Source organism: Dromiciops gliroides, chromosome 6 (assembly GCF_019393635.1).
Source record: "Dromiciops gliroides isolate mDroGli1 chromosome 6, mDroGli1.pri, whole genome shotgun sequence".
NCBI classification, from domain to species: domain Eukaryota; kingdom Metazoa; phylum Chordata; class Mammalia; order Microbiotheria; family Microbiotheriidae; genus Dromiciops; species Dromiciops gliroides.
In genome coordinates, this window is record NC_057866.1 from 52,676,120 (window position 1) to 52,700,494 (window position 24,375).

At 42.8% G+C, this 24,375-nt stretch overlaps 1 protein-coding gene across 3 annotated transcripts in view; it reads right to left on the minus strand.

Annotated features, from left to right (window-relative positions):
• The window catches only part of PARVA (parvin alpha), a 158,867-nt gene that overhangs the window by 17,157 nt on the left and 117,335 nt on the right, over window positions 1-24,375 (minus strand). For all 3 annotated transcript variants that reach the window (XM_043971298.1, XM_043971300.1, XM_043971299.1), the window contains exons 6-10: window positions 19,386-19,501; window positions 10,130-10,188; window positions 8,134-8,153; window positions 5,810-5,871; window positions 4,418-4,486 (exon numbers count right to left, since the gene is read on the minus strand). In XM_043971298.1, the coding sequence (XP_043827233.1) occupies window positions 4,418-4,486; window positions 5,810-5,871; window positions 8,134-8,153; window positions 10,130-10,188; window positions 19,386-19,501 (326 nt within the window). The remainder of the gene's footprint in view (window positions 1-4,417; window positions 4,487-5,809; window positions 5,872-8,133; window positions 8,154-10,129; window positions 10,189-19,385; window positions 19,502-24,375) is intronic.

A 24,375-nucleotide genomic window follows, 5' to 3' on the forward strand; every position in this document is an offset into this window, starting at 1 on the left:
AATCCCAGTGATCTTTGAAAGATTGTGGTGAACTGGGAGATGGCATGGGATTGGAGAAGGGCAAATGTGTCTTGGTTTTCCAGAAATAGAAGACAGTGGGGTCTTAAAACTAGATAGATTCCATGACCTTGAGTTTGTTTCTTGGCAAGTTTCCAGTCTAACCTATTATTGAGAGATGATTTGTCAGTATCAAGAAATGAACACATTATGAAGACATTAAACCAACCAGGGTTTGTGAGCATCAAGAATAGATCATGAGGGGCAGCTAGGGGGCGCAGTGGATAGAGCACTGGCCCTGGATTCAGGAGGACCCGAGTTCAAATCCAGTCTCAGACACTTGACACTTACTAGCTGTGTGACCCTGGGCAAGTCACTTAACCCCAATTGCCTCACCAAAAAAAAGAAAAAAAAAAGGAATAGATCATGGCAGACTAAACTGATTGCTTTTTTTGGACTGGGTTACTAACTAGATTCAAAGACTGCTATGATTACAGTTTCCTTAGATTTTAGCCAAATGTTTGGCAGAGTCTTTCATGTTATGCTTGTGGAAAAGATGGAGAAATATGGACCATCCAGTCCAACTTATATCTGAACAAACCTTCCTCCTATTTGATTTCTCCGAGGCAGCTCAGCCCATTCCATTTTTTTGTGATAGCTGGGAGGGGATGGGGTGGGGGTATGAGAGCCTCCAGGGACCTCACAATCTAAGGAGACCATATATATATATATGTATACATATATATATTTATATGTATATACACACACACACACACAGATGAAAAAGTGAACTAACATCACATGACAGAAATATAGAAAAAAAACCTCCAAAATGAGTTTTATTGGTAAGTGTTATAGAAGTTTTGAGGAAGGGCAGATTGCTTTCAGCTGTAAATGGACAGGCAAGGCTGAATGAAGGAGAAGGGATCTGCATTAGGCTTTGAGGCCTAGGTTATGTTTAGAGCTGGGAGGGACTTTCAGAGGCCGTCTCCTCTAACTCCTTTATTTTATAGATCAGGAAGCCTGGCCACAGAGAGTTTAAGACCCCCAGGTCCACCTGACTCTGGGTCCTAGTCGCTGGGCCATGCTGGGTAGTATTTGGATAGATAGAAAAAAAAAAAGCTGAAGAAGAGTTTTCTAAGTAAGGAAGTTGGACCACACCTCAGACAGAAATGCGTGTCCTATGTTTGGGGGGCAGGGATGTGCGTTTTCAGCAGCAGCAGGCAAAGTCGCTGCCAAGAGGATTACATAGCTATGTGAAGGCATCCAATCCATACTGAAGGAATAATTCCTCTCACTTGGGCTGGGCACTTGGTATATGTGTGCTTGTTAATTGGTGAAGGTTTTGTGACTAAGCCTGGTGGAAGGGGGAGCGGGGACACTTTCTGCCTTCAGAGAGGGGAAGCTCAGCCTTGTCCCGGAGGGAAGAATATGACCAACCACCAACTCACGATTCTTATGTTTACCATTAATGCTCCTCTGGAAAGAATTATTCAACTGTGACCTCACCAAAGCAGAAAGGCCTACAGGCTGTCAGGAAGATACAAATCGTCAGCCTGAGAACAATGCATCCCCAGAACTTCTGAATCTAACCATAGAAACACGGGGCACTCAGGGCACGACTGACAGTTCACCGAGTAGTAGAATCCAAGGTTTACAAGAGCTAAGTTCATCTTGTGCAACTCCGACCTGAAGCATGACTCTACTCTATGGCCTGACTCAGCATAGTAAGTGCCTACTGTGCACCAGGCCCTCATCTCCTCTCACCTAGGTTATTGCAACAACTTCCTAATTGATCTCCTGCCTCAAGTCTCTCACCACTCCAGTCCAGCCTGTGGCCAAAATACTTTTTCTTATGCAAAGATCAGACCGTGTGATTCCCTTACTCAACCAACACCAATGGCTTCCTATTGCCTCCAGGATAAAACACAGATTCCTTTTTTTAGCTTTTAAGTCCCTCCACAACCTGGCCCCAACCTCTCTTTTAAGTTTCAATGCACTCCCTTCTCCCTCCACCTCACCGAGGTCCTCCTTTTTTTTTTTTTTTTTTTTTGGCGGGGCAATGGGAGTTAAGTGACTTGCCCAGGGTCACACAGCTAGTAAGTGTCAAGTGTCTGAGGTCGGATTTGAACTCAGGTCCTCCTGAATCCAGGGCCGGTGCTTTATCCACTGCGCCACCTAGCCGCCCGAGGTCCTCCTTTTAACAGGCAGCTGAAGTACCATCTTGGGTGCGAGATCCTTCTAGATCCCCCGAATGTGAAGACTTCTCCTCCCAAACAATCGGGTACTTAATTGTTATATTTATTTGCCATTATTCCCTTTATCTTCATGTTTACCCCATTAGAATGTAGGGATTGCTTCATTCTTTGTAATCAAATTTCGAGTACCTGGCACATAGTAGGTGCTTAAAAATGCTTGTTGATGAATTGACCGAAAGAAGAAATTGAAACAGTCCCTAGCCTCAAGGAGCTTACAACTTAATGGGTGAAACCATATTTCCACATATGTATAAAGAAGATACATTCAAAGGAAATTCATTCTTTGCTTGAAGACTTTCAGCAATAGAGAACTCACTACCTTAAGAGAAACAGCTCTGATTACAAGGAAGTTTGTAAGCCAAGTCCTTGTAACTAACTTCTTCTTCTTCTTTTTTTTTTTTGGCAATTGGGGTTAAGTGACTTGCCCAGGGTCACACAGCTAGTAAGTGTTAAGTGTCTGAGGCTGGATTTGAACTCAGGTCCTCCTGACTCCAGGGCCGGTGCTCTATCCACTTCACCACCTAGCTGCCCCTGTAACTAACTTCTAATCTAGTTGCCAACATTTAGACATATGTTATCTCCTCTGATCCTCACAACCACCTCTTGAGGTAGGCAGAATAGGGATTATTCCCATTTTACAGATTAAGAAATAGAAGCATTCCCAGAGAGGGTTATGTGGTTTGCTGGAGGTTACACAGCATCACAGAATTTACTGAAGTCTTGATTTCACATCTCAGAGCCCTTTTCCTAGCTCTTTTTTTTTTGTTTTGTTTTGTTTTGTTTTTTTTTTAGTGAGGCAATTGGGGTTAAGTGACTTGCCCAGGGTCACACAGCTAGTAAGTGTTAAGTGTCTGAGGCCGGATTTGAACTCAGGTACTCCTGACTCCAGGGCCGGTGCTCTATCCATTGCGCCATCTAGCTGCCCCTTTTTCCTAGCTCTTGATAGAAGCTGTATCTCTCTCTCTCTCTCTCTCTCTCTCTCTCTCTCTCTCTCTCTCTCTCTTTCTCTGTCTCTGTCTCTCTGTCTCTCTCTCTATATATATATATATGTATATATATAAAACATTTTATTTTTCTCCCAATTACAGGTTAAAACAATTTTAAACATTTGTTTCTTTCAGTGTTTTGAGTTCTAAATTCTATCTGTCCCTTCTCTCCCCTCTGCCCGAGACTGTAAGCAATGAGATTCTGAGCCTGGCTTCCCTCTTCTTCTCTCCACCCTAGTTGCATCTGTAGTGATGAGGGGGATCAAAGGCCAAAGACAACATCCTGGAACATCCAAACACACTCTTGCCAAAGGACATCACCACCATCCTCTTCCATTCCTTCCCCCACACATCTCCCTCCCCTAAATTAACTTTAAAAAAACACATAAAGGGCCCTCGTTAATTACAGAAACTCAAAAGTTGGCAAAGCTTTTAGGAAATGCCCATAGGCACACTCTCAGATCCTTAGCGTGTTTTCCATAGCGTAGCCTACAAGATACTAGCGTTAAGTTGAAGGGGGTGTATGTGCCATCCACGCATGCTTTCCACATTCATGCTGACCTCCCACACAGCTGACTTTCTGCTATAGAACAAATCCCTCAAGCCTGTAAGTCAACTCAGGAAGACCTCCCTAGAGGATGTGTATAGACTCCCAAAGGCCTGATGGTTTAACAAGAACAGCTAAGAGCTTCAAATGAATGAACAGAGCAGTGGCTCCTGTCTTCACCAGCCTAGCCCGTCTCTACCCCATCAGTCTTGTGGTTTCATTGGCTTGCCTGCTCACCATTCTCTCCCCAAGCCCTTCATGAGAGCTGACCAGGCCTTGTCACACCTATGATGTCATTGGCTTAGTCTGGTCCTACCCACAGCTCCCATGTCTTCCCTGGTCTGTTTCTTCCCCCTGTGGCTATTACATCATCACTGACAGAGCCTCGCCTCTACCCCTCTGCAGCTCCTATATCATCGCTGGCACAGCTTGCCCTGCCTTCCTTGTACCTAGCTCGGAGATGTCATTGGTCTGCCCCATGCCCACCTATGGCTTCCATGCCATCTCTAATTCAGCCTGGCACCCCTCTGGGCTCCCATGATGCTGCTGGTCCACCTGGCTTAGGCACCAACTCCTAGGTCATAATTTCCCCCTTCACTTGTTTGGCTCAGCCCTGGGCAATGACCTACCTGGGTTTCCAGTTCTGTGACTTCTAGGTTCAGCTTATTCAGGTGCTTGTTCACAAAGGTGATGAGTGTCTGAAAAACAATAAGGCACGCAAGAAAAAAACAAAACAAAACATTGGATTTGGTAGAAGATTGGATTTAAATCTCAACTCATCTCTTTACAAGCTGAATAACTTTGGGCAAGGCATTGCAACCCCTCTGGATTGTGTTGGGCTCCATTGAAAAAAGAGGATGATATCAGCCCTACCTTCACAGAGGGCACTTGGGAAGAAAGCTCTTTGAAAACTTGAGATCACTGCATGTTTATTTGAAAGCCTCTTCTCACCATGCTTCAGGTGGAAGGAAGGAAGAATTGGTGGCTATTGTTAGAAATTTAGGGTTTGGGAAATGATCCATCTGCCTGGGCCCAGGATGTTTGTAAGCTGTTGGCTCACATGCTCCAAATATTTGAAAAAATAATAAAACCAAGTTCAGGGTGCCCAGGTTAAGGCTTTCCTTACAACCACCCCTGGAGGTGAGTAATCAAAGCATCATCTCCACAGAACAGATAAAGAGATGGCTCAGCTCTTAAAGAGTAAGTAAGGTCACTTGCCCAGGGCCACACAGTCACCATAAGAAATAAGAGTTGAGCCAAAGCCTCCTGACTTTGTGCCCAGGTCTCAGGCCATGGCACCACCCTACGTCTTCACATTAAGCCTCCATAGCCCCCTCCTTCCTTGTGTTCTTACTTGGCACAGGACTTGGCAGGGGGTGAGGGTGTGTGCTGAGTGCAGCTGCAGTTTGGAGAGAGAGAGGAGGTGGGGTGCTGCTCAGGCCAGGGAGGCAGGGGCATGGGATGCTTGGCTTGCTTTCCTCTACCCTCAAGAAAGAGTACTGAGAGTAACCCTGGTGGCCTCAAAGAGGAGAGGAGGAGGGATGGGAACAGCCTCAAAGAAGCATTGTTCTTGCCAAGAATTAGGCCCTCTCGAAAGTCATCCTAACTGTGGGTTACGTCTGTGTCACTGAACTAACCTTGCAACCAACTTCAAGGGGAAAAAAATCTTGCTGAGGCTGCCTGTTAGGGGGCCCTCCCTCTGAGCAGTGGCAGGGGCAGCTAGGTCATACATTAGCTAGAGCACTGGTCCTGGAGACAGGAAGAACTGAGTTCAAATCTGATCTCACATACTTCCTAGCTGTGTGACCTTGGACAAGTCACTTAACCCCGTTTGCCTCAGTTTCATCATATTGTAAAACAAATTGCAGAAGGAAATGGAAAACCACTCCACTATCTCTACCAAGAAAACCCTAAATGGGGTCATGAAGAGTCTTATGGGACTCCACAACAACAACAGAGCAGCAGTATATCTGATCTCTGGCTATTGATTTATTTGTATTTCGATGAAAACATCTTCCCACCTTTTTCACCACATTGAGCTTGTCCGGGGCATGGTCAAACAAGGTATCAAAGGCATCACGCTCTGAAAGAGAAATTCTTGTACCATCAGCCATACGGAAGCACCATTACAAGTGAGAACCACCATTTCTACAGGGCTCAGCGGGTCACAGAGCACTTCTCTCACAAGCACCCCGAGTTAGCATAGTATAAGCATTGGTATTCCCATTTTATAAAGGAGAAAAACAAGTCTCTGATGTCACTCGCCCATCGTCAGTAGAGCAAAGAGAATAAGAGCATTGTGAAGCACAGAGAGGAAACAGGGAGCATGTGTAAATGTGGTGTAAATGGTAGTGCCAGGCATTGCCCACAGAAGATTTCCCTTGGACACGCCTCACTCCTTTGGGGAGTTTGCCTGAATATCTGAAATGAGAGGTGGCTGATTTGTGCTGGCAAATCTACCAGGCTACTAAGGGATAGGCACTGATATTCCTTATATTGACCTGGCTTCTACCTGGGGATGAGAAAGCATATGGTGAGAATGTGTGCAGTGATTGTAGACACCCACACTGGGAGGCATGGGGCCTCCAGGATACCCACGTTGTTTTATCCTCGGTCTCCTCTCCAGGCATGATCACTGTGATGAGCGCTGGTGTTCATGGGTATCTGTGTAAACCATGTCATGCTTCTTGCTCTGCAGCCCACACACAATGTGTGTACCAGAACTGGGAGGAATTGATGCTCCCGGGATCAGAGACAGCCTAAAGCTGCCTCTCTGACTGTACCAGAGGAGGTGACTTACAATTTCCCTTCTGGAGAGAAGTGGGAGGGATATCTGGCACATGACATCTGTGATCACATGGGAGTTGACTATAGATTTTTAACCCTATTCAATAAGATATTATAATAATTGTTATATTAATATAATTAAGCTAGTATTCACATTATTATCATAATCACCAACAAGATAATATTAAGGCACCTACTGTGTGTTAGGTTCTGGGAATATAAAGAAAAAAAAAAGCAAAGAATAGTGCCTGTCCTCAGGAAGCTACATTCTATTTGGAGGACAAAACATGTACACAGATAAGTACATACGTGACTAGTGAGGAGAGAGAGAAATAACAGGAGGATTCGGGAAAGTCATGCCATAGGAAATGGTACCTGAACTGAGCTCAGAGGAAAGCCAGGGGTTCTAAAAGAGGAGGGAGGAGGTGACAAGGGAGTCCATTCCAGTTTCACTGAGCTCCTTCTGAGCTCGGTTCAGGTCCTACTTTCTATAGCATGACTTTCCTAAATTCCCCTAATTGTCGTTTCTCTCTTTTCCTCCTCTGTGAAAATGCTGTGTCCTCCAAAAAAAACCCCCCAACCCACTGTAAACCACTAAAGAGCAAGGAACAGATTGGCCTGCTGGTCAACCTGAATGGAATGCATGGTAAAGAACATGAAGAGGAAGAGAGTGCAATGCTTAGAGGCAGATAGCACAGGGCTTTAAATAGCAAACTGTGTTTCAAACTGAGGACAGGGGTAGCTAGGTGGCACAGTGAATAGAGCACTGGTCCTGGAGTCAGGAGGACCTGAGTTCAAATCTGGCCTCAGGCACTTGACACTTATTAGCTGTGTGACCTTGGACAAGTCACTTAACCCCCATTTCCTCACCAAAAAAAACAACCCCCAAAAAACTGAGGACGATGGGGAGTCATTGAAGATTCTTGAGTAATGAATGTCAAGACTTCGTGGTTAGATCTTTTCCACTACATGACAGGGCTTCTTCTTGGTATTGGTAGGGGATATCAGCCTACTCTTACAAAGTCATGTTCTGTTGACAGAGAGTCATGAGCCAGCTAGCTAACCAGCACTAACAGGGTTGGAAAAGAAACTCTCTAGAGGAATCAGGAGAGCTTGGTGGGTGGGCAAACAGCCCCTGATCAAAGCAAGTTGAGGCACTGGGATGGGATGAGGACAGCCTAAGCCTGTAAAGTGGGTTCTCTGCCTTGAATCAGGGACCTCCAACAATGCCTTCTATCACCTCTTTCCGTTTCCTTCTCCTTTAAAGAGAGGAGGGGAATGCCCCCTGGGAAGTGAAAAGAGCAGAGCTTCAGAAAAGTAGCCTGCAGCCTTCCAGTGACTTTTAGGAGGGCTGGCGGAGTACCAGATGTCAGGCAGAGAGAACATCCCTTAAGCAACCCTCTTGGGAGCTGCCACCCCTTGTGGAGGACACATGTGTCCAGACAGCTGCAGTGGGGCCTGTCCCTCCCAGTGGCATGCAAACTGCCCGACCATTGCAGAATTAACCAGAGTGCTCTTGGCAGCGGCAATCCAGAGATGTCAGTCCTGTGAAACTTACCATGCCTTCCCGATAGAGCCCTGTGGTAAAAGACAAGAGAGAGAATGACATGCTTCTCATCCCTTTTGGATGGGCTTTCTTTGGTCATCAAGGGAAGCTTCTAAGGCATCTTCAGCTGACTAGCCTAATCTGCCCCTCCTGGCCCTTTTGTTGGAAAAAGTCTCTTGTCACTGAGCTTTATGAGGGAGGCTGCAATTATGAAAATTGTGTGTGTGCTCTCTTTCCTTTCCCCCACCAAAGAGCCGCTTGGCAGGGGCACAGCAGAATCCTGAGCGGCAGGGCTGAGAGGCCTTTTTAGAGGGGCAATGTAGCAAGGAGGACTGAGTACAGGACTCAGCCTCAGAAAGACCACCTCTGACGATCCCACCTCTTACACTTACTAGCTCTGTGGCCGCAGGAGAATCATTTAACCTCTGTGGGTCTTAGCTGTAAAGATGGGGCAAACGGGGCAGCTAGATGGTGCAGTGGATAGAGCACCGGCCCTGGATTCAGGAGGACCTGAGTTCAAATCCGGCCTCAGACACTTAACACTTACTAGGTGTGTGACCCTGGGCAAGTCACTTAACTCCAATTGCCTAACCAAAAAAAAAAAAAAAAAAAGGGTCAAACTTTATCTCCCTCACCAGGCTGTTGTGAGGCTCAAATGAGATAATAATGTAAATTAAAGCACTTTGCAAACTTTAAAGTGTGATATATATATATATATGTATATATATTTATGTCTGCTATTATTACTCAAAAACCACTTCATGCTTTAAGCAAAATCATCAAATCACAGGATTTTAGAGTTGAAATTGATGACGGTTGCCTAGTACCAATCCATATCTGAAAGGAATTCCCCACTAACATCCAGGTCCCAATTACTGCAAATATTCCCCACTAACATCCAGGTCCCAATTACTGCAAATACCGAATTCCTTGAAGTGGTGTCATATATTCAAATCCACACTATTCAAACTTATAATTATGTACAACGTGGTAATTGGTTCCAGCCCAATGGAAACACGTATTCAGTGTGAATTTGAATAATTCAAACACTTGGAGAGAAAGATCTTATTCATACTAATGGATACCACAGGGAGAGACTTGTATGAAAGACTCTAGGGTCCCTGGCAGGCTCCAAAAATACAGTCTTCTGATATGAGAACCATCACTCTAGAGCTAGAAGAGACTCGAGAAGCCATATAGTCCAATCTGGTCATTTTACAGATGAAGAAACTGCGGGCCAGAGAGGAAAAGTGACTTTTCCAAATTTTCATAGGTACTAAGAGATAAGAGCAAGATTTGAACCCAGATTTCCTGGCTTTAAATCCATGGCTCTTTTCTACTGTACCATGCTGAATTCTAGCTCTAAACTGTATGGTCCTCTTTGTCTTTAATTCTCTGCTTAGGAGAAGGGACATTTATTCCCTATGGTTACACAGGGTCTCCTGACTCCTTAGTCCAGGGTTCTTTTCAATTCACACTGCCTCCTTTTCTGCTCTTCTTTTATTTAACCCAGAAAACTTCATGTTTTTTTGGCATGCTAGGATAATACAGTTTCTAAATGTTGCTTGTAGGCAAATGAAAACGTTTTAGATTTAGAAACATTTTTCCCCTCCCCGCTTCTTTTTGGTCATGGAATTTGACCAAAGAAATCAGCTTCAGAAAATGGAAAAATATGGTTTTTGAAGGTTAAAAATCTTAATTCAATTCCATGTTTATGGCATGAAGATTTCATGCTGGTTTGGGTTTTCTGGGTATATTTTTCCTGCAGTGCCACAAAATGAGCCTATTCCAAATCACTGCTAATTCCCATTCCCCACCCAACTCTGTGCTTTTGGTATTGAAAGGCATGTTTTGAATGCATGCAAAAGGCTAAGCTATAATCATTGGCTGAAGTGTAATCCCTCGCGGAACCCCAATAAATGAAAGCTAAATATCAGCAAATAGATGGATTTCTGAGAAACATCTGTGTTCCATTACAGAACTTCTGGCAACAATGGTGTTGACATACTCGGTGTTACCAGTTATTTCCTCTTGGATTTGCCGAGACTGGAGGATTCCTTCCCGTTTCTGAAACAAGGGGGAAAAAGTGATGATTAAAAAAAAATCAACCCAGCTCAGGGCTCACAAGACTGAGAAAGTTACCAATGACTCTCCGAGAAGAGACAGGGCTTAGAAAGAAAATTGGGCTCTAGCCTTTTGGTGACAGGGATTGTACGGTTTCCACTCATAGGCAATTAAAAGCTTTGCTTCAACAAGTAGGTAGTTTCTTTTAAATGTTCACCTCCAGTAATGGGCAGTGAAATGAGATTATTGAAAACCTGGGTGTGTCTTTTCCCTAGCTTGGGGTGGGAGGCATTACCAAAGAGAATCAGAAAAGGGCATGATGTCTGGGGAAACCTAGAACCATCCCACAGCCAATCTGGGTCATTTGAAAAGAGGTGGATTTTTTTTTTAATTGGGAAATCTGGATGCTTTTACTTTTCATTGATAGTCCCATTCAAATTCTACCTGGGACTAGCTGTAAGTAAAGTATTCATGGGGCACAGTCCATTCACAAATCTTTATTGAGCACCTACTATGTGCAAGGCTGTCATCAAGGCGGTTGTAGCATATTATCAATGTGCTAGGCTTTAGAGACATCTCTGCCCTTGTGGAGTTCAGTCTAGTGAGGAGCAAGACAGAGCCATGTAATCATAAATAATAATAAGCAGTGCATGGTCAGCAGCAGGTAGCAAGGACCAGTAAGTAGGACTGGAGTTCAGAAGAGGGAAGAGTCCATATAGACAATGATCAGAAGAGGCCAGGCTTTGAAGAATGTGTAGGACTTGGATAGCCCTTTGGGAAGGCATGAGTGGGTGGGACAGGAAAGAATAACAATAGCTTTCTCCAGTTTTTATAAAATGCTTTTTCTCACATCTCTATGTGATGTGCAATATGTCCTGAAAGCACAAAGTGAGGGGGGTGGGAGGGAGAGAGCAAGGAGGGTTGGTGAGATTAATCTTCCTGGGAAGGTTTGCATGGGAGAGGAGTGAGGAGTGAGGCTGCAAGGTTAGATTGGGGTTAGACAGGAGAGAACCTCGAATTCCAAGCTAAGGAATTTGGGCTTGATTCTGTGGCCACACAATGGGGAGCCATTGAAGGTTTTTGAGTGGAAAGCACGAACAATTTCAATTCAAGTCAATAAACATTTATTAAGTACCTACTATGTGCCAGGCAGCTAGGTGGTGCAGCAGATAGAGTCTGGAGATAGGATCTAGAGTCCGGAAGACTTTTCTTCCTGAGTTCAAATGCAGCCTCCGACACTTACTAGCTATGTGATCCTGGGCAAGTCACCTAACCTTGTTTACCTCACTTTCCTCATCTGTAAATAAGCTGCAAAAGGAAATGGCAAACCACTCCAGTACCTTTGCCATGAAAACCCCAAATGGGGTCATGGAGAGTCAGACATGACTGAAAAATGACCAATGTGTCAGACACTGTGTTAGGTGCTGGGATAGAAAAATTGGTAAAAAGACATTCCCCACCCTCAAGGAATTTACAATCTAGTGGATTGTAATCAAATGAAAGGAAGACTTTAGGAACATTCCTGGCATATGTAGGGGCAGTGGAAAGCGATGAAGGTAGATGCAGGGAACAGTGTGGTGGCATGGCACTGTGGGAAAAGTACTGCCTTTGGGGTCCAAGAATATGAGTTCAAATTCTGACCTTGCTGCTTACTAGTTATGTGATCAAGTCATTTTTCTTCTCTGGTCTCACTGGTAAAATCACAGAGGGCTGCTAGGTGACCCCAAAGGTCCTCTCCAACTCTCAATATATGATTCAAACTTAAAAGAACAAGATACTTAATCAACTTAGATCAATTAGAATGCAGAGTCAAAGCAGGGAAAAAAAAAAAAAAAAAGATCTTCCTTGTAACCGGGACCATTTGGAGTATCCATTGCCTACTCTCTTTTCACCCTCCCTACTGTATGTGCCTATAACCTCAGTATTTAATTAGCTCTGATCACTGATGGCTTTATACAAAGCAAGGAGAACATCTGGGTGAAAATGACTCCTGAGTAGCCAGCTGATTAGTCAGAACACATTAGCGCGCATTTGTGCCTGGAATATTTCCTTTTGTATTTCAATAAATGAATTCCTGCCGACACCTCTGCCTTCAGCTTTTGTGCATGTTTAACTTGATAATGAAAAAAAAAAAACCCTTTAAAACCTGAATGGCATTGATGCCATTTATGTGATGTGCCCTACTTTCTCCATCTCTCTAACAAAACTGTATTCAGGAGAAATTAAAAAAAAAAAAACACCCAACCATAACAAGCCAGCTGATGTCTTCTTTTGAACTCAGAATAAGGCATGAAAAAGGGATTTGGAATGGCCACCTCTTCAAAACAGCCATTCATTCTCTTCCCCAATGCTTATGGCAAGGGTTTAGAGAAATAACGTAGACTGAAAGACATGCTAGTAATTGCTAAGAGGACACGACAGTTTCTTCAGAGACATGGCTCATAAGGAATTATGGTAGGGAAATTCTTATACAAAGTATAGGAGGGATTGGTTAGCACCTCGGAGGTCATCTTGTCAACCCCTTACTTGAATAAGTGACTCCTCCTACAACATCTCTGACAATTGTGTCTCCAGTGACAGGGAACTCAGTCCTCATGAGGAAGCCTGTCCTGTTTTAGGACCGACCACTCTGAGTGCTGGAGGATCCTTATACGGGGGGCCTCTCTGTAATCTCCACTCAGAGATCCTAGGTCTGACCTTTGGAACTAAGCAGACATGATTCTTCTTTGATGAAAGCCTTTGGAAATCAGGCAGCTGTTATGTCTCATCCTAAGTCTTGTTTTCTATAGTATACCCCTTCCCTGACTGTCCCCCTCGACTGATTGTCATCATGGCATAGTTATCTATATGGAGGTCATATTTCTCTACCAGACTATAAGCTCTATGAGGGCAGGCACCCCACCTTTGTAAAACTCCTTATCTTCCCCAACATAAACTATAAGGCCTTTTACACAACAGATGGTGAACAAATGTTTGTTTGGTTGAATGTTCCTCCTACTGCCCTGCTCATGCCCCTGTTTGTCCCTCATAAAATGAGGGACCCAGAACTGAACACAATTCTTGAGATATCTCAGCAGAGGAAAGAACAGTTTGTTCAAGGCAGCTAGATGGTGATTGTGTTAAAGTTCTGGACTTGGGGTCAAGATGACCTTGGTTCAAATCCCTACTTCAGATACTGGTTATTTGGAGACGTCACCTCACTTCTTTAGGGTTCAGATGCAGGTCCTCTTACTCCCAAGTTCAGTTCCTGGCTCCCTCATCATCTGATAAGTCACCCTGGATGACTTACCCTATACTCTTCAGCTTCCATTTTCTCAGCACAGGACTAGTATGAGGATCAAATGAGGGAATGGGTTAGAAGATCCCAGATCCGGAGCTGGAAGGCATTTCAGGAGGATAGTTTATACACTTTAACCCCTTGTTTTACAGATGGAGGCTAAGTCCATGGTCACACAGATTTTAAGTTTCAGAGGTAGGATTTGAATTCAGGTCCTCTGAACTTATCTCTTTCCTCTGTATTATATTGCTGTGTATGAACAACAGGATTTATTAAATAACTACTACATGCTAAGTAACTACATTGTGCTAAGTGCTTTTACAAATGTCTCATTTGAATCCAAGATAATTCCAAAGAAAATGCCTTCCATATCCAGAAAAAAAAAAAAAGAATCTGGATGCAGATTGAACCATACTGTTTCTACTTTTTTTGGGTTTTGTTTTTCTTTTTTGAGGTTTTCCCCTTTTGTTCTGATTCGTCTTTCACAGCATGACTAATGCAGAAATATGTTTAATGTGATTGCACATATATAACCTATATCAGATTGCTTTCTGTCTTGGGGAGGGGAGAGGGAGAAAAATTCGGAACTAGAAATCTTATAAAAACAAATGTTGAAAACTATCTCTACATGTAATTGGAAAATAATAAAATACTTTTATGATTAAAAAAATGTCTCATTTGATCCTCACAACAACCTTGGGAAGTAAGTGTGATTATTATCCTTATTTTACAAATGAGGAAACTGAGGCAAAGTGACTTGCCCAGGGTTACATGGATAGTAAGTATCTGAAGCCATCTTTAAATTAAAGTCCTTCTGATTCCAGATCAAGCCCTCTATTTACTTTGCCACCTGGCTGCCTCTTAGAGGTTGGGAAAGTGCTTTGTAAATGTGAAAGGTCTATAGAAATACGAATTGCTATGAATAAAAAAAAAGAAGTATGAGATTATTATGAATAGATCTTAGGTTATTGTTAATCTTGATACATGTGAGTTATTATTATCATATCTTACAAGAGTCCAAGTTCCTGGTTTGGATATAAGAAGCAAATCTGAAAGATTTCTCCAAATTACATTATTTGAAAATGCACATGAAGTGAGAAGGGTGGGCAAAGGGGCAAAAGAGAAAGTTCTATTTAAGAGCACAAAAAGGCTTTCTAAGCCTGGAAGCCTATATAAAAGTCAGCCACCATTATTATTACTGGTACTATGCACCAGCCCCAGGGAAAACGACTGGGAAGTTGTAACCAGCACAACAGGGGCATTCTGGGAGACCAGCTATTGGGGAAGAAGCCAAAGCCCAGAGCCTGGAAATAAGAGAAATGGATCATGTGGACTGAGAAGGGAGGCTGTGGCTGTCCATGCCTTGTGGCTTCTCATGGTCCTGGATCTCATTATGGTGGGGCCCTATGCCCTCTTCTTCCATACCCTGGCTCAAGGCTCTCACCCTTCACTCTCCCTTCCTTAAATCACTTAAAAACCCAGCTCAGCACAGTGACTTGCACACAGGAACGAGGGACATAATAATTGATTATTGATTAGGGCAACCAAAGATACTACTCTTCCCATTTGACCTGCACCATTAAGCTCCTCTTGTCTCCTGTAGCCTCCCCATCTGATGCCTAATGGTTAATCACATCAGAAATAACCAGGCCCACCCTCTGTACTCTTTACCCATCACCTCAATACTACCAAGTCCATGACACCAATTTTAAGCATCTCCATTCCCATCTCTTAAGCTGCAAAGCATAACTGAACAAAGTTGCAGGATTCTTATACCCCTGCTTAATAGAAACTTATGCTCTCTCCCTTCAGTTGTGGTCTCTCTGCTGCCGGCAGTCTCTACCTTCATCTCTCATCAAGTCTTATTACTTTCACAAATTGCCTTTTCTAGGGCTTCCTTTTCCCAGAATGCCTCTTGCCTTTCTCTATGTCAGTCCTTCATTCTCAGAGGCTACTTCACCCCTGACTTTACTGAGATCCTCTAGCACAGAGTTATTAAACTTTTTGGACCCTTTTGGCAGTCTGGCAAAACCTATGGACCTATTTGCAGAATAATTTTAAAAATTCATACTTTAAGGAAATCCTAATTTTCAGTTAGAGGATAGTGAAAATAAAGATGTGATTTTTTCCCCTCCATCCAAGTTCATAAAACTACTGAAATCTATCCATGGACCCCAGGTTAAGAACCTCTCCTCTAGGAAGAACTACCCATAGATCCACTTGTCTTAATACTAAAATTAATATTTCTATAGAGCTTTAAGTTTTATAAGGTCGTTTCCTCAAACAATCATCTGAGATGTGAATGCTATGATCCCAGCTTTACAGATGAGAAAACTGAGGCTCACACAGATTAAGTGACTTGTCTAAAATGTAAACTGAGGCTTTCTGACTCCCTTTCCATCTCCAGGCTGCCGTGTTAATTTCTGGACACCACATTTTAGGAGGAACATTGCTGAACTGGAATGTGTCCTGAGAAGAGACAGAAAACATTCTATCCAATAAATAATACTTTAAAGCACCTAGGGTGTGCAAATCCCTCTGCTCAGTACTAGGAGAGAGAACATTTAAATAAGAAGGGTCCTTACTGATCTTATGGTCTTGTAAGAAAGCATAAAACATAGCCAGGAACTAAGATAACATGAGGCACAGTGATTGTACATCTTAATATACTTTCCTCTACTTCTCTCGTTTCAGAAATGGATTGCTTTGGTTCTGACTAGAAACTCTGAGGGTCTTCCCCTCCCAGACTGATTCTTTTGTGAAGGCAAATTAGGCCATTTTTTGCTTCAATTCTTAGATAGCCTTTAATTACTTAATGGGTGTTGTCTTAGACAAACTGAGATCTGGGAAAGACCCTAGCTTAAAAAGGTCAAGGTCTCCCACTGCATCCAGGGCCATTGCCAGTCATCCTGACCTATGTCTTGCCATTGGACTCTGATGACTCAAGAGGAGAGAGTGAGGCTGATGACTTTGTACAGCCCTGCCTCACTTAAATTCAATTTGATTGCAAGTTAAGACATCATACTCCTGATGTCATTGGTCCTCTTTGAGAACGAAGGACAGACAACAATCTCAGAGATGGAGCTTTTTTATCTCCTCCACCTGTAACCTGGACCTCATCCCTTCTCATTTCCAGAGACCAACCTTGAAATTACTGCTCTCCCTTATTAGCATCTTTTGTTGCTGCCCCTCCTTATTTTAACATTACCTTTCTTATTGCTACCCCACCTTTAACAAATTGCTTATTTGATCCCCCAAAGTTCCTTAAGTTACCTGTCAATATTACTCCAATATTCTCATAACAGATTTGTCTAAAAGTATCTCTACTCATAGCTACTACTTCCTCACCACTCATTGCTTTCTTGCAACCTAGTGGTCTGGTTTACAAAGTCTGCTCCCCTGTATATCCTTCGCCAAGCTATTGAAATTTCCCTCTCCAAGTGTACTGGTGACTTCATATCCATATTCAAAACCCTATACTCTTATTTTCGCCCTGTTCTTCATTCTTCTTGACTGCTATTTAATAGCCATTCCTTCTTGAAATTCTCTGTCCCCTTGGCACTTCCCTGGATCATAGAATTTGAGAGTTAGAAGAAAACTCACCAGCCATCTAGCTTAACTGACTCCTGAAGGAATTCCCATTGCAAAACAGCCTAGCAGTGGTAATCTAGCCTCTGCTTCAAGGCTTCTGATGAAGGGGAACTGACTGCATCTTGAGGAAGCCTGCTCCACTTTTGGACAGCTCTAACTATTAGAATGTTTTTCTTGTCATCAAGACAGGAAATTATCACTTAGTGGTTTTCACCCAGTGCTCCTGGGGCCAAATAGAAAAGTCCAAATTCTCTCCTACCCCTCTAACCAATTCTTCTTTGCTTCTTTACATGGCTCCTTTCTCTGTTCATCCTGTTCTCCAAGACAGTCCAGATTCCCCATCTCTGTTACCTCTTTTTGTTGTTGTTGCTATTCAGTAGTTTCAGTCATGACCGACTCTTCATGACCCCATTTGGGGGTTTATTGGCAGAGATTCTTGAAAGGTTTGCCATTTCCTTCTCTAGCTCATTTTACAGATGAGGAAACTGAGGCAAATAGCGTTAAGTGACTTGTCTAGGGTCATACATCTCAGAAGTGTCTGAGGCCATATTTGAACTCATGAAGATGAGTCTTCCTTATTCCAAGCCCAGCACTCTATCCACTGCACTGCCTTTTTTTTTTTTTTTTTTTTTTTTTTTTTTTTTTTTTTTTTACCTCTACCTCACTCCTTTAGAGAAGCGATTTCCAGGGTTTCAACCTCTGGGCCAAAGATGCCCATCTCTACAGCTCCAGCCTTGACCTCTTTTCTATAATCCAGCCTCTCTATGCTCTGACCCCAATCTCCCCCAGCTCCATTCACAAAATATTGCAAATGATTAGTAATGATCACAGTGGTGATGATGACAAGAGCAATTTTTAGTTGTCTACAGGAAACTTCCATTTGGGTGTCCTGTCACCATCCCATAGTTAACATTCCAAACTAAGTTCATAGGCTTAAAAAAACCCTGGTGTTGCTAAACAAAAGTGATGTCCCTTTGCAACTTCCTCACGTGTATCATTGGCACGACCGTTCTTCCAGTCCCTCAGGTGTAAAATCTTGGGCTCTTCCTTGGCCCTTCCCTATCCTCCCACCAGAGAGGCATGGAAAGAGCACCTGGGTACAGGAATTAAGAATGGAATGGGGAGCCTGCCTCTTGCCAATCAGGATGAATATATTAGGGTAAAGTAGAGTACATAACATTTAGAGCCAGACAGAACCTTTAAAACCATCTTGTCCAATTTCTTTATTGTATAGAGTAGGAAATTGAGACCCAGAGAGATGAGGTGACTTGTCCAAGGTCATAAAGGTTGTAAGTGGCAAAGCCCTGGATCAGCTTGGAGGCAGATGAGAAATGTAGTTTTCCTAAATAAAAGTGACTGATGGTTCATGAGAGGCAAGAGTATGGTGGGCGGTAAGTGGGGTGGGGGGAATCTCTCCTGCACCACCTCTGAAGAGTATTGTGAGCTCCAGAAAATGGGTATTTTTGTCTTTTTTCTTATTAGCTTAGCACAGTGCTTGGCACATAGCAGAAACTTAATAATGCTCAGTGACCAATGCCCAATTAACTGGCCAACCCTACCAAAGTCTGATGTTCTCAGATCTCCTTTCAGAACATGGAAGAGACACCAGCCCATAGCAGGTGCTGAATAAAAATTTGCTGATTGACTTATTGATTTCTTGAGGGGAATTCAGTGGTTACGACACTTCACCTTAGGTCCCACCCTCGGGTCTACATCACCTAAGAGGTGCCCATGCTCCAGCTATCCTGTGCCCCAATAGCCCGGCCTAGGGCCTTGAATTCTGGGAGTTTGTGAGGACTGCCAAGATTTAGGACTATCTGTCCTGGGCTCTGATAGGAGATGAACAATGGAGTAACTTTTCTCTGCCTGTCACAGAAAGGCTGCCCATTTTTCTAGGGGAAACCCATGAACAATACATTAGGAAAATGGAATTTCCATCCATTAACCTAGACATAGGATACTTGTAACCCCAGTTTTGCTCCTCTGGGTAGCATTAGCTGCCAACTTGAATACACACATATACACATACCAAGCACACCACACATCCACAGACATATAGCATACATATACCATACTTCAAATGTACATATTACATATATCCATACTCTATCCTCCATATGCCCATACCAGCCAACTCCCCACATCGACATGCCACACATATGCATGTACATCGTCACCATCCCTCCAAATACACCCACCTATGTTCACAGACAGATCCATATATTTATACCACACACACACACACACACACACACACACATATATCTTTCTATGGCTCCTCTCTGTCACTCAGCATCTATATCACATCGAAATAGCATTCCATTCTCCTTACCTGAACCACCACAACTTGGATGGAAACATGGTCTGGGAGTCGGATTGGGGCTCGGAAATACTGGGACAAAGCCACCAAAAGATGCAGGATGGCCACAAGGCTCTTGGCATGGACGGCTGAAACGAGAGATGATTAAAAACGTCAGGGGATTGCCTACTCTTGGAATACCAGACTTCCTTGAACTTGGAAAAGGCCTTAGAGCTCATTCAATCCAACCAGTTCCCAAAACAGAATTCTCTGTACAGGTTCCCTGAGAAGGGGCCACATAGCTTCTGCTTCAAGTCCTCCCAGCTCAACTTTTCAGGTGTGCCCTGATTTTTCACATGTTATATCACTTTCAACTGAAGCATAGCTGAGACATTGTTCCATTTAGGAAATTATTTATTAAGTACAAGATACTGAACTTGGGCCTGGAGACACAAGGATAAAACTGATAATTCCTGCTGTTAAAGGGCTTTACAGGGGCAGCTAGATGGTGCAGTGGATAGAGCACCGGCCCTGGAGTCAGGAGGACCTGAGTTCAAATCCGGCCTCAGACACTTAACACTCACTATATGTGTGACCCTGGGCAAGTCACTTAATCCCAGTTGCCTCACTAAAAAAGGGGGGGGGCTTTACAGTCTAATGTGCATGTCAAGAGGAGTGATGTCAGTCAGTCAGTCAATAAGCAGTTATGTAGTGCCTAGTATGTATCAGGCACTGTACTGAGCTCTGGGAACACAAAGACATCTTCAAGCCTGAAGAAGGCTGGACCTCTCCCTCTCTAGTCAACTCCAACCCATCCCTCATGAGGAACAGGGCATTCATCTTCACCAATAAACAGAAAGTCCCCTACCGATGGGATTTGGAACTGGGGATATAGAGTCTAGTGGGGAAGACAGGTACACAAATATACCATTTTTATGGTGTCTTCTAATGCTTAATTCTGGGGTTTTATCTGAATATGGGTATTGAGACTGGAACGGAGAAGACAGAGAGCAAGACCCGGCTTCTTTGAGGAATGTGTGAGGAAAATAAGGAAAGTCATGAAGAATTCCAAGGTCTTAAGCCTGGATATTTGGGAGAATGGTGGTACCATAAACAGACATAAAGAAGGGGCAGCTAGGTGGCGCAGTGGATAAAACACCCGCCCTGGATTCAGGAGGACCTGAGTTCAAATTTGGCCTCAGACCCTATGACACTCACTAGCTATGTGACCCTGGGTAAGTCACTTAACCCTCATTGTCCCACAAAACAAATTAAAAAACAAACAAAAACACTTTAAGCATGTTGCATTTGTGGTGCTGGCTAGAGAGAACCTTGTAGAACAAGTACACTCCCTTTCTCCCTAAGGTAAAGCAGCAGATTTTAATGGAAAGGGCACTGGATTCAGAGTGAGAAGACCCAGCTCAGTCACTTGTGCGAGTGATCTTGGATAAGCCACTTCACCAAAGGTGGCCCTTAGTTTCCTCATCTGTGAAATGGGGCTGAACTAAGATGATTTCCAAGGTCATTTATAACTTGAAATCCTATGATCTCTTTTCCTCGTGAAATTACTTCGTAGTTACTTATTTGTATACATGTTCTACCTCCCCTCACCCCATAAAAAGTAAGTTCTTCATGGGCAGGGATTGTTTTGTTTTGTTATCTCTAGTACCTACCATAATTTCTTGTACACTTTTGGGGAAATGGGGTAGAAGGCAAGTCCAGACCTGTGATTTCATCAAGGTAAAAACTCCCTCAAAAAATGCAGTTTCACAACTTAAACTCCTAGAGACAACTGGGCCACATTAATGCTTAAGTGATTTATTTATCCAGCGTGGAAAAGTCAGTATGTTAGAAGTAGGACAGAACTCTGATCTTAACTCCAAGGCTGCCTGCAATGTAGTAAGGGCTTAATCGTGTTCTTTGAATCCCATCTAGTAGAATCCTATGATCTCATAGCACTTGGCATTCTTTCCATGTGCATTTAATATTAATCAATGTGGATTTATTTTAGGACTCTCATTATCTCTCCCATTGGATTATAAAGGTTTTTTTGGGGGGCAGGGGAATAAGGATTGTTTTTATCTTTGTTAAGCATCAGGTAGAGGATGGAGTATGGGTCTCAGAGTCAAGGCTCAGGCCCAGCCTCTGACTCATAGTGTCTGTGTGTGACCTTAAAGTGAGTCCTGGGTGCCTTAGACCAGAGGTGTCAAATTGCCCAGAATACTCCTGATTGCTAGCCTCAGCTAGATCAAAATATAATTGGGGAAATATTTTTTAAAAATAGAACACAGGTCATGTTAGTATGTGGTTTTCTAAGTCAACATGGGACAGCTAGGTAGGGCAGTGGATAGAGCATAGGCCATGGAGTCAGGAGGACCTGAATTCAAATCTGGCCTCAGACACTTCCTAGCTGTGGGACCCTGGGCAAGTCACTTATTCCTATTTTGCCTCAGTTTCCTCATCTGTAAAATGAGCTAGAGAAGGAAATGGCAAACCATTCCAGTATCTTTGCCAAGAAAACCCCAAATGGGGTCACAGAGAGTCAGGCACAACAGAAATGACTCAACAATAACAACAACAAAAAGTCAACATCCAGCTCGTGGGGGTCCTTATATGGAATTTAATGACCCCTTCTATTTGAGTTTGACCTTATTGCCCTGGACAGCTCTCTGAGAAGGTGCTTATCTGCATTAGTGAAAGGAGTTTCCTCATCTGGGATCTCCCTATTGGCAGTCTACATTTTAAGTGACTATTGTTCTGTTTGATGAATCAAAACTATAACTGGACTTTTACCTGAGCATTACCAATTATGGGTTTTTTTTAATTAAAAAAAAATTTTTTTTTAGTGAGGCAATTGGGGTTAAGTGACTTGCCCAGGGTCACACAGCTAGTAAGTGTTAAGTGTCTGAGGCCGGATTTGAACTCAGGTCCTCCTGAATCCAGGGCCGGTGCTCTATCCACTTCACCACCTAGCTGCCCCTGCCAATTATGTTTTATTTCATTGTGGGATTTTTCTTTGTTCTTGAATTCTATAAATTATAACAGAGATGCTAAAATTTAAAAATGTAGAATGAATTTCTTTCCCTTTGGGTTCTCTCTCCCTCCTTTTCCCCCTTCCCTTCCTCTCTTTCCCCATTCCTCCTTCCCTCCCTCCCTCTCTGTCTGCCTCTCTGTCTCTGTCTCTCCGTCCTTTCCTCTGTTTCTTTCTGTCTCTCCCCAGAGATGCTTAGAATTAGAATAAAGTTAATAAATTTACCTCAGGCAGGCTTGTAGCTAAAACACAGAGTACTAACTTTTTCTTCCACAAATGGAACCACAGGTCTGGTCCCTAACCACAATCTCTATAGACCCCAGTCTCCAGACACAGATGCTTGTTTATGATAATGATAATAACATCAATCTAAAAGCATTTATTAAGTGCCTACTATGTGCCAAGAACAGTTCTAGGCTATGAGAACACAGAAAATCAAAGTAGTCCCTGATTCTAAGAAGTTTGCATTCTAACCATGGAGAAAACAGCATATACATATATATGTATATATTCACACATATACACAAAAACCACAGATACAAGGTAAGTTTGGATGGGAAGGCCCCTAACTGCTAACGTCCCCTAGGGAAGACCACATAGAGAAGAACGCTTTGAAAAAATTTTTTTTGACTTCTTTTTTTTTTTGGTGAGGCAATTGGGGTTAAGTGACTTGCTGAGGGTCACACAACTAGTGTTAAGTGTCTGAGTCCAGATTTGAACTCTGGTCTCCTGACTCCAAGGCCAGTGCTCTATCCACTGCGCCACCTAGCTGCCCCACTTTGAAACATTTTTACAGCCAGTGTTTCTAATAATGGCCTCTTTTCTAGACCATATAGAGAACTAAATAAAATTTATAAGAATAAATGGTCAAAGGATATGAACAGACAGTTTTCAGATGAAGAAATTAAAGCTATCTATAGTCATATGAAAGAAATGCTCTAAATCACTATTGATTAGAGAAATGCAAATTAAGACAACTCACACTTATCAGATTGGCTAATCTGACAAAAAAGGAAAATGATAAATCTTGGAGATGTGGGGAAAATTGGAACACTAATACATTGTTGGTGGAGTTGTGAATTGATCCACTATTCTGGAGAACAAATTTGCAGCTATGCCCACAAGGCTATAAAAACTGTGCATACTCTTTGACCCGCAATACCACTACTGGGTTTATATCCCAAAGAGATCATAAAAAGGGAAAAAGACCCACATGTACAAAAATATTTATAGCAGCTCTTTCTTTGGTGGCAAAGAATTAGAAATTGAGGGGATGCCCATCAGTTGGGGATTGGATGAAAAAGTTGTGGTATATGAATGTGATGGAATACTATTGTGCGTGTATGAAATGATGAGCAGGCAGATTTCAGAAAAAACCTGGAGAGACTTACATGAACTGATGCTGAGTGAAGTGAGCAGAACCAGGAAAACATTGTACACTGTAACAGCAACATTGTGTGATGATCAGATCCTCTCAGTAATACAATGATCCATTCAATTCCAAAAGACTTATGATTGGGAAATGCTCTCCACATTCAGAAAAAGAACTATGGAGTCTGAATGCAGATTGAAGCACACTATTTTCACTTTATTTGTTGGTGTTGTTTTCTTTCTTGTGGTTTTCCCCTTTTGTTCTAATTCTTCTTTTACAACATGACTAATATGGAAATATGTATAACATGATTGTGTGTGTATGCATATTCTATATATAGCACATATATCCGATTACTTGTCATCTTGGGGAGCAGCAGAAAAATTTGGATCTCAAAATCTTACAAAAATGTACTGCTGAAAATAATCTTTACATGTAATTGGAAAATAAAATTAAAATACTACCAAGAAAAGCACTTTAGCTGAGTCCTGAAAGAGACCAGCAATTGAAAGATGTAGAGATGAGGAAGAAGTACATTCCACACATGGGAAACATCTTGAAAAAGGCACAGAGATGAAAGATGGAGAGTTATGTGTGAAGAACAGCAAAAAAGGATGGTT